Source organism: Vanessa atalanta, chromosome 9 (assembly GCF_905147765.1).
Source record: "Vanessa atalanta chromosome 9, ilVanAtal1.2, whole genome shotgun sequence".
Taxonomy (NCBI): Eukaryota; Metazoa; Arthropoda; class Insecta; order Lepidoptera; family Nymphalidae; genus Vanessa; species Vanessa atalanta.
The window spans coordinates 2,744,767-2,761,924 of record NC_061879.1 but is presented as its reverse complement, the minus strand read 5'-3'; the positions used below and the strand labels follow the sequence as shown (position 1 = coordinate 2,761,924).

Here is a 17,158-nt window from a genome sequence, read left to right as displayed (position 1 = left end):
TATTATTTATTTAAAAATCTGAACTAAACCACGCTCATAGATGTACTTGATATATATAAATATACATCATTTGTGATTTATTACCAGTACACTGTACCGTTTTGGCACAGTTAACATTGCACATAGTACGAGAAATAGTAGAGAAACATACCTAATTTCGGATACATAGATTTAGAGTGATGAGAAATACTCAGCTGAGTAAATAAAGATTATTTCGTTTTAGATATGACAATTCATGATTTGTACTCGTAGCTGAGGTGTCCGAGTGGTTAAGGAGTTGGACTTGAAATCCAATGGGTTTTACCCGCGCAGGTTCGAATCCTGTCCTCAGCGTGGAATCATTTTGTTGTCAAAACACGTTTTAAAATGGCGTACTTTGTTTTTTTATTTTTTTTCGACATGTAATCTGATTTCAACGTTCTTTAACCGCAATCTTATAAATATTTCAAAATACATTATATTGTAGCGGTTGCGGAAAAACCGTCTCCGCAGATTATCAAATCAGTACTATTGTATAGTATATGTATTTGTAACAGGAACCTATTTAATTAATAAAATTACATTTGCTTATTAGTTACGTTACAACGGACTACTTACAATTATATCCATCGTCGCATTTGCGAACCGCATCAAGCCAATTGCATTTGGTTTTATCAAACCACCTAGTTTAATTTAGTACATTACTTTTTTATATTGTCTACTAAATCTAAATCTTTTTTAAACAATGACATATTACATAACCCATTACCTAATATTATAATTTAATGAGTGATGACCCAAACGATCTCTCAGTTTGTACATTCTATGTCGGTTCGTATGTACCTACTCGTAGATATTTTTTTAACTTAAAATATCTATGTATGTTAAGTGTAAACGACAACCTTAATTATTAGAAAATGCCTACGATTAACTAAAATTATATATTGAATTTTATGAGGTTAGGTGACTTTTTTATTAAAGCTGCCATAGACTATTATGTGGACACCAGAGATCTTTTGTACAGCTGTCATATATTCAGTGGCGTAGCTATCATACGCCAGGTGGTGCAGTGCACCAGGGCCCCGGAGCTCAGAGGGCCCTCCAACCTGAACTTTGAAAAGAGCTGGTCAGCCAACTTGCCCGAAGCTAGAAAACCTCGAGTAAATATAAGTTAAAGAGGAGGTGGAAAGAGGGGGTGAGGGCCCTATTCTTTTCCTATGCACCGTCGCCCTTGGCCACCTAGCTACGCCATTGCATGTATTGCATTTCAATTATGTGTACGACAATAATTAATTTTTGTCTTAGCTTATTTCTGTTCGAAGTAATTTAAACTGTGGCCCTTTTGTGAATCTTATTCTTTCGGTGAATTAATAAACAATTTGTTGCGGCTCAGTTACGATTCCAGCTTTGATTATTTTACTGTAGGGAGGCTTATTCACATTTTTACCTTTTGTATAAAAATTAAAACGTAAATAATATTACCTATACATAAAATTATACTTAATAAGCAATAACAACTAAACAAAAATCTCGTTGTATGTAGATTAGGTTACCATTTATATGTGTATAAAAGTTGTTGTTTTGATCTCGCTGGATAACGTTTTATTAATATATTCTGATACACACTGAACTGCATATATTACAACTTACACTTATTTATTATTTATCTTTTATAAAAACTTTTTTTTTACCAAATAGTTACTGTAAATCGCTCAATCGTTAGTAAAATCCAATTTAAATGTATGTTTGTCTACCATCCATATAAAATAACTGTATTTTCCTTATGTATGTATTATGTAAAAAGTAAAGTAATTTTCAGTTTATTACGAGTGTGTGATATAAATTAGAGCTATCTACGGAGTACGGAGTCAAATCTGTCTATATAAATACTATTCATCAAAAAGTCACTATGATGCTGTCGCAATAAGATTGATCTCAGATGTTTTTTAATACTTATAGTAATTGATGCATATATTTAATAATATTAAAATTGATAAATTTTGACTAACGACACGTATGATTCACTACACTCAATATGATAAGACAATCATTTGTATTTGGTAAATATAACAATATCTAAATCTGTATCAAACGTGACTCACTATCGCAAGAGCTTATATTCATTATAATAGAGTAGTCTTATCTTTTATTTGAGCGATTTCTATAGGTACTAATGATATTACTCTCTCTCTCTCAAATGTATAATAAACAGATTAATGTTATTGTCTGTGTAAATTTTATTGATACTTTTTTTATCTGAGGCTTAGTAATTATTATTTTTATGGGCCACCCGGTGTTAAGTGGTTACCACCGCCTATTGACAGTGGTGCTTTTAGAAATATTATCCATTCCTTACTTCGCCAATACGCCACCAACCTTGGGAACTATGATGTTATGTCCATTGTGCCTGTAGTTAGACTGGCTCACTCACCCTTCAAACTGCAACACAGCAATACCAAATATTGCTACTTGACGGCAGAATATCTGATGAGTGGTACCAACGCAGGCAGGTTTGCACAAAGTCCTACCGCCAAGTATAAGAAATAATCGTATATACCTACAAATATGTCATTAGTTCCATAACATTGTTGGAATTAGATCTTTTTATGTGGCACTCATATATACATAAATGTTAGATGTAGATGATCGATGTGAACGAAATCTTTGGGCAAAGTCTCAAGTAAGATTAAAAAACTATGAATGTGAGCACACAGCACACTCATATTACGATGGAAGTTAAATACGAAATGAACAAAAATAATTTAGGCGCATGAATAGTTTACGGGCATTCTAAACACAATTCGAGTTTTGCGATAATCTATTACTATTACTATACCTTATAATCTATCCACTACACCAAAGGCGTAATGTTATCACACGAGAATACGGTGACAAGATATCGACGTACACTATATATGTGTCCTTTGTGTTAACGTTTAGATGGACATTACCGAGCAAGAACTTCAATCATTACGTAGAAAAATATGAATTTAAATGCACGTAACGCCTGATATTTTATCCCCTACATACTCCCTACATGTAAACCTTAAGGCTTAAGAATTTGTCGACCTTAAAATTGTCGACCAAGTTGAGCTTACTCCGCCATCGTGAAAAGGGGATAAATTTTAGTGTCGTTGTTATATGTTAACCTGAAGAACGAATTATGAATTTTAATTGAAATTAGTTTTTTGTTATTTTTCAATTGCGATGCATATTGAAAAATGTCTTCAATAAAACTTGAAAGCATGTTAATTAATTATTGTGTCTTAAATAAAATACATTTCACAGAGATAACCCAAACCGTTCTGTATTTGAAGGAGAGGCTGTGCAGAAGACTTCAAGGGAGGTGCTTAAGCGGGTGATCGACGCACGAGTAAAATCGCGGTTTTATTGCTCGTTGGTACGACCTGTACCAACGAGGATACCCTAATATCACAGAAATATCTTGGCTTGAAATAATTATATATAAAAACGAGTCATAATTATAACTAGCTATAAAAATGAACCAGGAATAAAAATTAGTAAGTAAACTGGAACGTATTCAGTGACATCTACTTCATATTTGACAGCTCAGTTAGTAATCACTAATCAGTTATCATTTGTCAGACTAGGAGTACGAAAAAATATATTTGTTTGTGTTTATAAAATAAATATTTTGTTTTAGGATCTGTATGAAAAAGTTTAAAAATGGTAATCTACGGAGTTTATATCGTTAGTAAATCTGGCGGTTTAATATATAACTATGACCATAATATTCCCAAAGTAGAAACGGAAAAAACTTTCGGGTTTCCTTTAGATATCAAACTTGAATATGAAAATAAGAAAGTCGTAGTTGTTTTTGGCCAAAGAGATGGTATAAATGGTAAGTGCTACTTAGACAGTATTTATCTGTTGACAGTGTACATTTAATACCTCCGATTTAATTTCAGTCGGACACGTCCTCCTCTCAGTGAATGGCTCACCAGTCAACGGCCGTACCACAGAAGACGGAAAAGACGTATTCGATGTTATAGAGCTAAAGGTATCTTTATTAGTTACATGATTAACAATCAACAATTTTTGTTTTAGAAAATAAAAAAAAATGTATTCAATACTACCCGAATTGATCTGTATATGTTAAGTTAATTATTGATATTCATTTTTACATTTTAGGAAAGTTACCCTCTGAGTCTGAAGTTCGGACGGCCACGAGCCACGACAAATGAGAAGATAGTTTTAGCGAGTATGTTCTACCCGCTCTTTGCACTAGCAAGTCAACTTAGTCCTGTCCCCAAATCTTCAGGAATTGAGATTCTTACTGCAGACTCATTCAAACTATCATGTTTTCAGACATTAACAGGTTAACATATATATACACACATCACAATTATCTGCCAAATATAACATTTACTTTAATTAAAATAATTATATTTAAATATTTCTCTAGGTGTGAAGTTCATAGTGGTAACTGACCCCAACATGCAAGGGCCTGATGTAGTCCTCAAACGAATCTATGAGCTGTACTCCGACTATGCTCTGAAAAATCCCTTCTATTCTTTGGAAATGCCGATACGCTGTGAGCTGTTTGACACATCATTACATACGCTACTTGAATTAGTTGAGAAATCTGGAACTGCCAATTTATAACTGACTTAAAGATGTGTATAGAATTAAAATAAGACTATTTTGAATGTGTTTGTACATTGAAGGTAAATAGATGCTGTGAAAAAACAATGCTAATCGAATTGTTTGCTCCTCATTATGCAATAATTATATTATAATAAGTTTGCTATTGAAATATGTTTAAATACTTCCGGCTTTGTTTAGTTTTCTTTTATTCTAAAACAACCTTATTCTATTTCCATTGCACATCAAAAGATCTAATATATAGAAAAATGGAAAAACAAATACTAGCTAAAAGCTATGCAACCACTCTGAAGCGGTGTTATGCTTGAAATAATCTTCATTTAAGGTACTAGTTTTATGACCAACATATGAGTAAAAAATTGTTGATGCTATTATTTTATTTGTATGTTTAGCTTATGTTAAGATATGTTAACTGTTATGTATATAAAGTGTATTAAATATATTTGATCTATCGATATTGTGTGATTTTTATAGTTAGATTTTAATATAGATTAAACTGAAACTAACAGACATTTAACTATAAAGGCACAAAGTTTCAGAAAATGTATATCACATGACCACATTTTAATTAGTAGCTTTACATTTAATTCAATACTGTAACATCACGTGTCTGTACGAGTCTATTTGTATAAGTAATATTTTGATTTGTAACTTTTGAGTATTTTTACACAGTTTAATATTTTTTTATAGTACTGATATTACTATTATGAAAATTCATAAGCTATGTAGATGTTTATGTAAATAATTGGGTATACACACACACAGAATAATAAAACACGTAAATTTTTACGATAAAAAATTTATTGATATATAATAATTATTTATAACAATCGCCACCTCCTACTCTATACTAACGTTAGGTTATTTATTATCGATCGCTCTTTGTACTTCTACACACAACACTCACGCAACTATCGTCTGATATTTGGTACGAACGCGAACTCCGGACGCCGTCTCGACAGCCGGCGGACATTGCCTCGTCCTACACCCATGGCGCGTTTCAATTCGCGATACTAATTTATGATTTATATTGTGCCGGGAAATTTAGGAAATATTCTAAAATCACAGATTGTAAATTCGGTAAATAGGCCTCGATGGACTCTTTAAATTTTTTTAGGTGCGATGGGAGTTTGTTCGTATTGGGGAGTGTGGTGTGTATGTGTGGTCCCGGAGTTCGTAACAATTAAAGCGATTTATTAGTTACATCAGCTTTGGACGTTCAATCAAAGAATACAAAAATCTATCTTGAATTACTGACAGCGTGATATCTTGTGAGGGCGGCGCTAGAGGGAAGTGTGAACGCCGAGGATGGCGAATGGTGATATTTTCATACCTTACAATTTAGGCATTATGTACATAACTAAATAAGATAACAACATATCATCATCATCATTCGGACGTTTCGTGTCGGTCCTTGCAACGGCCCGCCGGCAGACAACCTCGAGAGAGATTCACAGTGTTAGTGGTGGTGGTGGTGGTGGTGTAACCGGCGATAGTTATAGTACAGTCTTACATTATTATTCTAAGTTCGTTCCTGTGAGCGCGGGTCGCGGCGCGCCGACTTTATATTAAATCACTTAACGCACTAATACATAACACCGTTAGAGCTATAGTATTGCATTCAAAGATATCACTCCAAGCTCGAGTGCTCATCGCTCGCTAACTTATAAAACCAATCTTCAATAGACATCTCATACATCTTCAATATGACAGTAAGGCCGATCCACACTAGCGAAACGTTAATGGCGATGGCGCTTACGCACAGTGTGCATCGAGCCTTACGCCCGAAGCGGGTGTGACGGCTAGAAGGCTTATTCTCATAATTAACCAAACACACTAAAAAACGTCATTCTGTCTCAATTATCAAATATACCATCAGTTCATAAATTTTGATATAGAAAGCTTATTCTAACTAACCTACTCACGCGGACGCGGCCGCCCCGCGTCTGTCTACTCTAATAAACAAACCACGTAACAAAATACGATTTTCGAGGACATTCGTCTGACACAACCTTAAATTTTCTAATATTCATGTTCGACATCTCGCCGAGTTAAACTTAACATACTTGTCATATGAACAAATCTCCTGTAATGTTTATCTCGACTATTTACGTCGATTCGAATAAAACCTGTGTGCACATCGTCGGCGTGTACTCGACATTACTTTTCGATGTACTATAATGGAAAAACCGATATTATTGCACTCTGAAATGGCACTCGCATTGCACACAACAATGATATATTTTATAAAGGTTTCCTTTTCATTGAGAATTTTCATCGCAATAACATCGCATCTATCACTGAACAATTTTTAAAGGAATTTAAAAGTGTGATAGTTTAAAATGCTCATCGCATCCTGCGATAAAGGGAAATTAAGTACACAGTTTCATTCGTATATCAAAATATAAATATTTTCATCGGAATACCAAACCCACATCACAGTACAACAATAAATACTGTTGTAGAGACAAAATATTGAACATTGATGTGTTTTTTCAGTACCGTAAACAAATTAATTACATTTAATATAAAACCATCTAATATTTTCGATCACATGGAAGGACATTGACCGCACAACACTTCATTGAATAACATATAATAATCGTGACGATAATTTTAATAATCAACTCGAATATTCTCTTCATAATTGATCTCTATAAGAATGTCATCCTTGATTCAAGGAATGTTCCCGAACAAAGTAAGCCACATTCGTAATAAAATACATCTGCTATACAGGAGTCGTGAGTCGGCACTGACTACTCGTTCCTACTCTGTATCGTATTATAGGTACAGTCGACGGGATTATTCGGTTGCTGTAATTGCTCCGGTATTTTTTAAATAATCTTCTCTCAACTGTAGTTTAAAAAGCTCGCACCGCGGCGGGCGGATATCAGTCGGGCGGCGGTCGGGTGGTGGTGTGGTGGTGTGGTGGTGGTGCCGTGGTCGGGGGGGCGGCGGTCGCTAGTGCTGGTGCGCGCGCGGGCCCCACAGTCGCAGCGAGTAGTCGTCAGAGGCGGAGACCAGCACGTCGTGGTGGCGCGGGTTCCAGGCCACGGCGTTGACGCAGCGCGTGTGGCCCGACACCACCGCGATGGGCTCCTCCCCGCCCACGTGCCAGATGTACACCTGCAAGAGGACATGCGCCCAGTGCTATTACCTCCACAGACATTTCTCTACGGTTTAAGTTGCAGCAGCTTCGGCACCTCTGAATGGCTTTCAACCGGTCACCTGCATCATCTGCACTATGCGTCGTGTCACAGCATTAAATATCTGCGCATCGCAGGTTTATATGTGATAAAAGTGTCGTCTCGTCACCTTATTGTCCTCGCTGCCCGATGCGATAAAGTCCTGGTGCGCCCCGCCGAAGCACGCGTGTATGGTGAAGTGTCCCTGCGACAGGCCGCGGAAGCGACGCACCAGCGCACGCGCACCTGTAATATAATTACACATGATTTAAGTTAATATATACTTTATTTGAATGGGCTCTTACGTGTAAAATTTTTCATTTAAAAGTTAAACATCATTATTTCACGGTTCAGATTGTTCAACTAAATAAATACTGACTCGTTAAATTAAATACTCAAAATAATTATATTAATTTTGAAGACTACTGAAATTTTGATTTTTTTAAAGCATTACATAAACTCCGCCAAAAACTCACGTATGTCCCAGAGGTGCACGCCCTGGTTGGCCACGTTGAGCAATAGTAGGGAGTCAGCCGCGTTCAGCGTCATCGCCATCACCGCGTGTTCCTCTTGGATGCTGTCGGCGGATATAAGCAATTTTGGTTTGAGGCTTTTTTCTAAAGATAATTTAAGGAAATTTGCAGAATGATAGCCGGCTCCTTGTTTCATAAATATAGAGCACAGATGAAATTAATAAAAGAGTGAGATGGAATGCGATCAGTGATGTTTGCTCAATAGCAGCGGCTCTTGTCTTCAGTAGGATCGCACAGTATATGCACAGTGCACAGAGTACAGACTACACTAAGGCTCACAGGTTGCGGTCGGTGAGGTCGGCGAAGTCGTAGGCGCGCACGCGGTGGTGCGTGTCGGCCGCCAGCACCTTGCCGTCGCCGCGACACGCCAGCGCGTTCACGCGCACGCCGTCCCAGTTGTTGAGCAGCGTGCCCTGCGGAGACACTCGGTTAGCGACAGCGGGGGGGGGGCGTGTGCGTCGGTCAGGGCGGCCGGCGGGACTCACGTCGAGGCTGCAGTGGTAGAACTGTCCGCGCGCGCCGCCGCACACGAACTTGTCGGACGAGGCGTGCCACGCAACCGCCGTCAGGGAGTCCTCCTGCGAGTGCGTCATCTTCAGGTGGAGCTGCTCCGTCTGAAACGCACCCGCGGACGTTAGAGTGCACGTGCACCGACCATACACACGATGGGATTACGTTGAATTAAAGCTTTCGAGTGTAATTCTCTACCTCCATATTCCAGATCCAGAGATCGGGACAGTCTTCGGGCCCGGCGGCTATGAGGTAGCGGCCGTCAGGACTCCACGATAGATATGACACGCCGTATGAATGACCCTCCAACGATTTTCTGTGAAGTATTAATTAAAAATGAGATGATAATAAAAACTATCCTAATATTTTAATTAAACTTAATTAGCAGTCAAAGAGTGTAGACCTGAAGGAGAGCCGCTTGGCTATGGGGTCGAAATCCCATATCATGACGGTATTGTCCTTCGAGCCCGACGCCAGCTTGGAGCCGTCGGGCGACCACTTGCAGTACCACACCTCGTCGCAGTGTTCGTTTAGCACCTGTGATGAAAAAAGTATTCCTTTCGTTAAATTGAGACAGATTAAACTTAAAGAAGCAACAGAAAAACCTTTTCGTATCTCTTATTCGACCATTGTCGCGAACCACCCGACCATCGCGTAAATTTTAAATAATAGATTATTTTAAGCCGGCTAGTACCTGCAGTGAATGTATAGGAAACTGATCGGCGGAGCAGTGGTGATCTGCGAGCAGTGAGAAGGGGATGGGGTCCACGGGCGGCACGGGGACCGCGACCGTGGTGGTGGTCGTGGCAGCGGTGGCGGGGACGGCGGCCGCGAGCGGCGGGCGCGGCGCGGCGTGGAAGCGACACCGCGCGGCCTGCTGCGCCGCCGCCTGCGCCAGCAGCGCGCGCAGCCGGCCCGGCGCCATCATCAGCGCGGGCGGCAGCACGGCCTGCACAGAGCACGCGCGTTACGAGCAGCCCGTCGGCGCGGCGGCGCGGCGGCGCGGGCGGGGGGCTGGCGGCGCGTACCTGCACGCGCGCGAGGACGGCGGCGCGCGAGGGCGGCCCGCCCGGCCAGTGCGCGCGCGCCCGCAGCTCGGCCGCGTCGGCGCACATCATGAGCGCGGACAGGCGGTGCACGCGCGGCGTGTCGTGCTGCAGCGGCGTCAGCTCGTTCCGCAGCACGTGCAGCGCGTCCAGCACGCGTCCCGCTTCGAGGTGCTCCAGGTACTTTTGTTCCAGAACCACGAACTTCATCTCCTGAAGCGACCGAATGATTACATTTTATTGCACGGTTCGTTGTCTCGCACTCGCCGGTCGCCCAGAACGAATTACGTGACGTTGGTCACGTAATTTCGTGGCTCTGGTGACGCGGATAGCGAGTTATCGATAATGAAATTGACTAACAAGTATTATTAAGACGATTAAACGGTCAGGGTCGACGCAAGAAATTATATATTACTGTAAAGAAAAACAATCTTAGGTATAGCGAACGAAACTTACAGAGAGATTATGCGTGTCGACGTGCGGCGAGTCGCGCAGCAGATCGTGCAGGACACCCAGGTCATGGTCGGCCTTCACCCAGTCGCCGGCAAGCACGTGCTGCCGAAACGTGGCGGCCGCCGGGTGCTCCAAGTGCAGTCCTGACTCCTCCATCAGCAACGATGCACTGCGCCTGATGGGATGTTGTTTTCGTTATTATCTTCTTTAAACTACCGTCCGATTGAAACCGGAACTGCGATTCGGCGACCGATATAGAAACTTTATTAACCATTCTTTGTAATATAAGGTTATTTTAAAGGAAAATTGTTGTTGTTGAGGGATAAGAAAATGCTGTAAGTCTACGTTCGAAGGTAGATCTTATATAAACATTACGAACTAGTCTTGTTTTAAGAAACTTTTATTCCTCCTATGCTTTTTTTTCTAAAAGATTCGTTATTTTTTTTAAATCATAATCGCGTTGATGATAACTTTATGTTGTTATCTCCAAAAACCTATCTCTTCTTGGTTTTTGATACATGTTTTTTTATAGAATGCATCTGATAGTAAGTTATATTAATGTACCATAATACGGTACTACGGTACGGTACGGTATTGGCACTATAACTAATATTAACTAAACTACTCCTTATGCCGTCATTGTCACTCACTAAACTTAAGTCTCACTCAAGTGTCCTCGTGCTGTAATTACAATAGCTCACTCACTCATTAAAGTATAACACTAAAATACTTTCTATTATATTATTAATTTAACTAGTTTTCGCCTGCGGTTACGTTCGCGTAGGCTACGTCAAGCTTGCTTCATACCAAATTTTGTCAAATACGTTCAGTGGTTTGGCCGTGAAAGAGCGACAGACAGACAGACAGAGTTACTTTTGCATTTATAATATTAGTATAGACTAGCGACCCGCCGACAATGATTTGATGTAAATATAATTTATACTCTATGGCACTCAGTAATAGTGTAAATTACTACGACCAAAAAAAAAAACAAAATAGGATTAATTAAATTAGTTGCGGAGGATTATACCCTAAACATTAGCAGCCTGTAAATTTCTTACTGCTGGCCTAAGGCCTCCTCTCTCTTTGAGGAGAAGGTTTGGAGCATATTCCACCACGCTGCTCCAATGCGGGTTGGTGGAATATGCTTATATATGATTCCTCACGATGTTTTCCTTCACCGCCGAGCACGATATGAATTATAAACACAAATAAAGCACATGAAAAGTCAATGGTGCTTGCCTGGGTTTGAATACGAAATCATCGGTTAAGATGCATGCATTCCAATCACTTATACCCATTATTCTCGATTTAACCCTACATACAAACAAATTTTACCACTTTGTAATATATATATAGCTAAATACATAATACTATGTGAGAACAAAGCAATAATATAAATAACAATCATATGTACAGTAGAGAATCGACAATAAAATATAATTTATTCTAGTAACTCTTAAAAGCACTTTTAAATTACCAATTCAAAAGTGCTTTTTAATACATTCAATAAACGTAAAGATGAGTTGGTTTGTTTGTTGTTCTTAACTGCTTAACTAATGGTATTTTACATACACATCTTGTGCTTTTGTTTTGTTATTAATGTATAATTTGATTGGTAGGAGGACAATGCAAAATGGGCAATGACCAATGATAAGTATAAGACGTCCTATAGTCATTGGTCCATAATATTTTTAACCAATCCTTACTGCATCAATGCACTACCAATCATGGGGACTAAGATGTTATGACCCTTGTTCCTGTTGTGACACAGTAACCCTTCAAACCGGAACACAACTATACTTTGTATGGCTGCTTGGCAGTAGAATATATGATGAGTGGGTGGTAACCTTGCACAAAGCTACAGATTCTAGCACAATTATAATAACCAACAATATACTTCTTTTTTTTTGCTGTCAAGATTTTGAGGACCTATAACCTTTTCCAGCCAGCCCAGGTATAGTTAAGTCTAAGTTAAATTAGATTAAAGGGAAAAACCAAGAACAGATACAGCAATTCCAGCATTAACATATTATGACTGAATGGAATAATTTAAATCTATTACAATGTCAATGTCTATGGGAGAAGGTGACCTGGACCATCACTTGCCCCATATTCCTCCTTATTATAAATGTGTTATTTTATGAATGGTAGTACTACATTCAGCAATAAAAAATAAAAAAACACTAGCATGTGAACAAAACCTTACATAAACCTAACATTGTATAATATAGCAAAAATCATTTATGTTTATTATGTTAAAAGTATTCCTGATAAATACACATTAACTAAATATTTTCCTACTAGACAAAGACAACAGTTATATTGATCATTATCTTCTTTAAATATGTAAACAAAATAAAACCATCATCATGGCATTATCAATCAAATTATTATAATTTCTAACAAATATTACAAGAAGTGCCTCAATTTTACTTATTCACAAAGAGATTTCTTTGTTTATTTAAACAATAAGTAGTTTGTTGACAAATCCTCCAATTGTGTTACTCACAAGTGTTTATTCTGCATAATAGGTATTGATAGAAAATATAAATAGAGGTCTAAATTGTATCGGTATCTTCTATATTAAATAAAGAAGTATTACTTTTATTCTTCAACTGCGACAAACAACTATTCTCAAGTCAAAATGAAGTAAGGCTTAAAACTTTCACTAATTTTAGATTGTACAAATATAAGGCGGAATTAATTAGTGCAAATTAATGCATCTAAAAGTTGTTTCTTCATCACATACACAAAGCATAAAAATGGTGAACAGCCTGTATAATTGTGTACTAAATTTGTTTTGTTGTAAAGTAAACAAAAAACATCTGTAGGTAAAATTAAAACATATACAGTAGAGATTATTTTATACTTGAAAGACTAGTGTATTATACATAAAAGAATCCATAATTTTGCTTTCTACGTTCAATGAATGATGAAAATGGAACTCACTCAAGTCCAACAGATAGGAGATGTTGCCCAATGAGACGGACAATTTCCTGGTCAGTTTGGCCCATGCGAAGACCTGGCGATAGGTCTCCATTCCGAGCGGCGTCACCGTTGAGGTGAGCGCCGTTGGTGCACGGCTGATGCATAGTAGGCTCCGGCGACAGCCTGCGCGTCCGCTTGCGCGGCGGCCGTTGGCCCTCGTCCCCGGAGTCACTGGAGGCCAGGCTGGCCTGCTCCGCTGCGCGTGCTCGCCGCGCTCCTCCGGTCACGATCCCCGCCGCATCGGCCTCGTCGCGGCGTGACGTCACGCCCGCTGCCCGCCGCCCGCGCTCAATGAACCATCTCCCTTTGTTCGATGGTAAACGTTTCTCGATTGTTCCTACGACACCCTCGCTCTGCTCTTTCTTCTAACAAAAGTTATACAAAATCAACTATTCAGTAGAGTATTTTACAAAAAGCTAGGATCACTGTTGATATTCACAGCGTACACAAAAATCAGCTGAAAATGAAACGACAGCTGTCTATCTTCGCTATGTTCAACATCGCCCTTCTTTCTGTTTCGTATGACGTTCGTGTATAGTTCGGTCGCGCATCGGATAAAATCGTGTGCAATGTAATGACCTCAAAACAAAAATATAAAATACGTATCGCGTTTTACGAAACAGTACCGTAATCGTAATGAAACAAATAATTTTTTTTTTAATGTAAATTATATATATATTATATATCAAATAAACAAAGTAAAATGTTTATATTACTAATTAAATTGTAGTAATAAACTCTTAAAATCACGGGAAATGATAAACCTAAATTTCTTAAATGGGTATTTATTTTTACACATTTAATAAAATTGTATTTACTCTACCACTTAGAACCTGCTGATGGTAATAAAAAAGAGTTAATTTTTATTTTTTTTGCTGAATACAATCTGCGTCATCTGAAACTTGGTTATTGTATTTGAATTGTCACTTGACTATTTATAGTCTGTAATTTTGTACATATAATGTCATGTACATTTACGAAGAAAGTTTAAAAAAATTGTTTATAATTATTATATTTAAATTAATTATTATATTATTATATTTAAAAAAAATACGTACTTTTTCTGATTTTAATTTGATAGTTGTGAAGAAAAACTTATTATAGTGAAATACTTATTTGTTATTATCTAAATAATAAGGATATATAATGTGTTGACTATCTCTGTAAACATTTCTCATAAAGTCAATTATTGTTGTGAATGTAAAGATTGTAAAGTAAGAAAAAGAAAGCTTCATTCGTTAATAATTTTATTTTTTTAAGTTAAACCATGGTAATTTTTGTTTTAAAAATTTTATTCTTAATAAATATATTCGTACAACCAACATGTCTTCAACTTCTCATTAATGTTAAAAATCAGGTAAAATCTTGAACACTTCAAATAAAAGTTTCTTTATAACTATAATCTTTCAGCATATAATTCATTTTAATTTATAAATAATGCAGGGTGGCGATGTTATGCAAGAGAATATTACGGCGAACGTATCTGAGGACACGGTGACCCTAGAGTTTTTACGGTTGGATGGCGTTTACGTCTCCCAACTCGTGGATTTCACTAATGTATGTATCCATTTTTGCACGATGTGTCTTTCTATTTAGATGACAATAACATACAAACGTAGAGTACGTTTGGATGTTATTTTTCATTTAGATCCTCGCAAAAAGTCTGTAAGATTCATTTAATTATTACTATTGAGTAATCTTTAATGTTAGCAAATTACTTACTTACTTTTAATATTTACTATCATTTTATATAAATTAAACAAATAAAATGTCTTCATTCTTAATAACATAGTTTGTGTAAAAGTGGATAAGAGAAATCATTTGCTTTTGAATGCTGGTATTTTCAAGGAGAATTTTTATATAAGTAACCAGTTATAGCCATAATCAAATTAACCCACAATTCTGTAGGAAGTTGAAGCAATGAAGGTTATTATACCAGGTGAAGAAGAGTTGGGGCAAACTGGTCATCAAATACTTTGTTTCCTAACCCATGCAGCTCAAGCTGACTTCATAGCTCCAGATGCAATGGCCAAGCTTAGACAGGTATTTCTTATTTTGTTAAATCTTTATTTGTAAATTATTGTAAATAGTAAATAAATATGTAGAGAAAATGAGAATAATGAAGAGAAAGCTGCCTATCAAATCAAAAATTATGAACATAATATTCAATTAAAGGCATTAAGAATAGTCAGTTGTAAAATTTTTATTTTATTATAACATGTGAATTCTGATAAATTTGTAAAAGTTCTTGATATTTATTGTCTGTATTATTTCTTTGACTTCTATTAAAGAAAAATCCAGGAACAGTAAGAGTGGCAGAGGAAGATAAAGGATGGCGGCAGACTACTGCCACTGCATGGGCTGGCCGTGCCACTCTGCTCTTATCCCCAGCTGCAGCAAGACACTGTGCCCCAGCCCACGACAAAGTTTATCTGCGCTCTGCTGATTTATCAAGATGGGCTCCAAGGCCTGGTAAGATTCTTACACTATGTCTCATAAAATATATTTAAAGTATTCATAATTAATTTATACACTTTTTAAAAGGTATGGAACAGTCTTCGTATTCATCTGAAGTTACCCCATTTCCTGCCCATGCACTCTCATCTGATACTTCAGATGGAAATCCATCAGTAAGTGTATGTGTGGCTGAAAAAGATGCTTCTAAAGAGTGCATCTGTCATTTAGAGGTAATATTGTAGGTAATATACATACAATACAAATATTTATGTAAGACCTTTATTAATTTCAATGTGTTTTGTTTAGGTCTGTGTTAATTGGTACCCATGTGGCTTAAAGTATTGCAAAGGAAAACCTCAGGGTGGCCTCAGTTATCGCTGTGGGATCAAGACATGTCATCGCTGTTATCGCTATCACTACTATGTCCGTCGACGAGATACCTGCCTCAACTACATGTGACCCCACGCTCGCCCACCGGGCTTCTCACTATGCCAAACTGTGCATCTAGTCAATCTACTTGTAGCTTTCTTATATATTTACAAGATTATGAACTGTGAAAATTGTATCTACATTTGTATTATATATTTTGCTAGAAAACTGTTTTTAACTAAGAATAAATGAAGTAAATTTTCAATCTTTTATTCATATCTATGTTAATATAATACATTTACAAACTACGTTTTATCTACATTTTAGTGGCATCCTGGGAATGGTTCATGACGGTTCTTACGCAGTACAAATTGAATTTTTCTTTCCATGTCTTCATTGTAGATAGCTTTGCACTTTTCGTGATTTACTCGTCGCCTGGTCTGAATATAAGTATAGAAAATTAGAGGAACTATAAATAGATCTACCAAATATACGTTAAATTACGCGAATTGCAGTCTGAATTAAAATGTAATGATTCATTGTAACAAAATCACAAACTTAGTGATAAGTAATAACTACACAGAATTATGCAAATAAATATTTTGAGCCATAATTAGCTAAAGAAATAATTTACCTGAAAAGGTTTTTCATAATATCTAGTAAGCCGATACTGTTCCAAGATGCCTTCTTTTCCTAAAATCCTATTAACCAGTCTGCATGCATCATCAACGTTGTTGTTTTTAACGAAGACTGTGCGAGCGATGAATGAGGGATGTCTGTTAGCTAACAATTTTAGTGTTAAAAACATGATCAATTAAATAAATATCGTATTTTTAGGTTATGGTTACAGGTCTAGATAATAAAATAACAATATTGACATTGTCAAATTGACACTTGACTTCTTTTAATAATCTTTCTCTTTAGTATAAGACAACAGTATTTTGCTTCACAGCCTACACCTTGAGTTATTCTTTTTATTTTAATTTATAATGGATAAAATTGTCCTCTG

The 17,158-nt window shown here is 37.3% G+C and overlaps 4 protein-coding genes and 1 non-coding gene across 6 annotated transcripts; 3 read left to right on the top strand and 2 right to left on the bottom strand.

Moving 5' to 3' along the window:
• The first annotated feature begins 251 nt into the window (after nucleotides 1–251).
• Nucleotides 252–333, top strand: Trnas-uga. The gene has a single exon. It is a non-coding gene; the product is annotated as a tRNA-Ser (tRNA).
• A 3,249-nt stretch (nucleotides 334–3,582) lies between these two features.
• On the top strand, nucleotides 3,583–5,060 carry LOC125066308 (trafficking protein particle complex subunit 4). The gene is made up of 4 exons (XM_047674345.1): nucleotides 3,583–3,841; nucleotides 3,909–4,000; nucleotides 4,132–4,318; nucleotides 4,406–5,060. Exons 1-4 carry the CDS (start codon nucleotides 3,667–3,669, stop codon nucleotides 4,603–4,605), a joined length of 654 nt encoding a protein of 217 aa, XP_047530301.1. The 5' UTR covers nucleotides 3,583–3,666; the 3' UTR covers nucleotides 4,606–5,060.
• Nucleotides 5,061–5,398: 338 nt separating this feature from the next.
• Nucleotides 5,399–13,884, bottom strand: LOC125066171 (WD repeat-containing protein 26). Its single transcript, XM_047674125.1, has 11 exons — nucleotides 13,285–13,884; nucleotides 10,336–10,507; nucleotides 9,862–10,092; nucleotides 9,528–9,782; nucleotides 9,237–9,370; nucleotides 9,032–9,149; nucleotides 8,809–8,937; nucleotides 8,603–8,736; nucleotides 8,267–8,367; nucleotides 7,921–8,036; nucleotides 5,399–7,731 (listed from the first exon to the last, which is right to left on the bottom strand). The coding sequence occupies exons 1-11, from the start codon at nucleotides 13,425–13,427 to the stop codon at nucleotides 7,567–7,569; spliced, it is 1,698 nt and encodes a 565-aa protein (XP_047530081.1). The 5' UTR covers nucleotides 13,428–13,884; the 3' UTR covers nucleotides 5,399–7,566.
• A 646-nt stretch (nucleotides 13,885–14,530) lies between these two features.
• Nucleotides 14,531–16,436, top strand: LOC125066186 (out at first protein). 2 transcript variants are annotated; one of them, XM_047674144.1, is made up of 6 exons: nucleotides 14,531–14,680; nucleotides 14,767–14,880; nucleotides 15,232–15,366; nucleotides 15,615–15,795; nucleotides 15,868–16,010; nucleotides 16,087–16,436. In XM_047674144.1, the coding sequence occupies exons 1-6, from the start codon at nucleotides 14,591–14,593 to the stop codon at nucleotides 16,237–16,239; spliced, it is 816 nt and encodes a 271-aa protein (XP_047530100.1). In that variant the 5' UTR covers nucleotides 14,531–14,590; the 3' UTR covers nucleotides 16,240–16,436. The 2 variants fall into 2 exon arrangements, with proteins under 2 accessions (XP_047530100.1, XP_047530101.1); XM_047674145.1 differs by having other exon boundaries at nucleotides 14,576–14,593; nucleotides 16,087–16,433.
• LOC125066187 (28S ribosomal protein S21, mitochondrial) lies at nucleotides 16,404–17,024 on the bottom strand. The gene is made up of 2 exons (XM_047674146.1): nucleotides 16,784–17,024; nucleotides 16,404–16,589 (listed from the first exon to the last, which is right to left on the bottom strand). The coding sequence occupies exons 1-2, from the start codon at nucleotides 16,955–16,957 to the stop codon at nucleotides 16,473–16,475; spliced, it is 291 nt and encodes a 96-aa protein (XP_047530102.1). The 5' UTR covers nucleotides 16,958–17,024; the 3' UTR covers nucleotides 16,404–16,472.
• Nucleotides 17,025–17,158: the final 134 nt, after the last annotated feature.

Coding starts and splice junctions, on each gene's coding strand:
- LOC125066308 (XM_047674345.1), top strand. CDS start 3,667: ATGGTAATCTACGGAGTTTATATCGTTAGTAAATCTGGCGGTTTAATA. Junction 4,001..4,131: donor TCGATGTTATAGAGCTAAAG/GTATCTTTATTA, acceptor TTTACATTTTAG/GAAAGTTACCCTCTGAGTCT. Junction 4,319..4,405: donor ATGTTTTCAGACATTAACAG/GTTAACATATAT, acceptor ATATTTCTCTAG/GTGTGAAGTTCATAGTGGTA.
- LOC125066187 (XM_047674146.1), bottom strand. CDS start 16,957: ATGTTTTTAACACTAAAATTGTTAGCTAACAGACATCCCTCATTCATC. Junction 16,590..16,783: donor ATTATGAAAAACCTTTTCAG/GTAAATTATTTC, acceptor ACTTATATTCAG/ACCAGGCGACGAGTAAATCA.
- LOC125066186 (XM_047674144.1), top strand. CDS start 14,591: ATGGTAATTTTTGTTTTAAAAATTTTATTCTTAATAAATATATTCGTA. Junction 15,367..15,614: donor CAATGGCCAAGCTTAGACAG/GTATTTCTTATT, acceptor CTTCTATTAAAG/AAAAATCCAGGAACAGTAAG. Junction 16,011..16,086: donor AGTGCATCTGTCATTTAGAG/GTAATATTGTAG, acceptor TGTTTTGTTTAG/GTCTGTGTTAATTGGTACCC.
- LOC125066171 (XM_047674125.1), bottom strand. CDS start 13,427: ATGCATCAGCCGTGCACCAACGGCGCTCACCTCAACGGTGACGCCGCT. Junction 9,371..9,527: donor TTCCTATACATTCACTGCAG/GTACTAGCCGGC, acceptor TTTTCATCACAG/GTGCTAAACGAACACTGCGA. Junction 8,938..9,031: donor TCTGGATCTGGAATATGGAG/GTAGAGAATTAC, acceptor GGTGCGTTTCAG/ACGGAGCAGCTCCACCTGAA.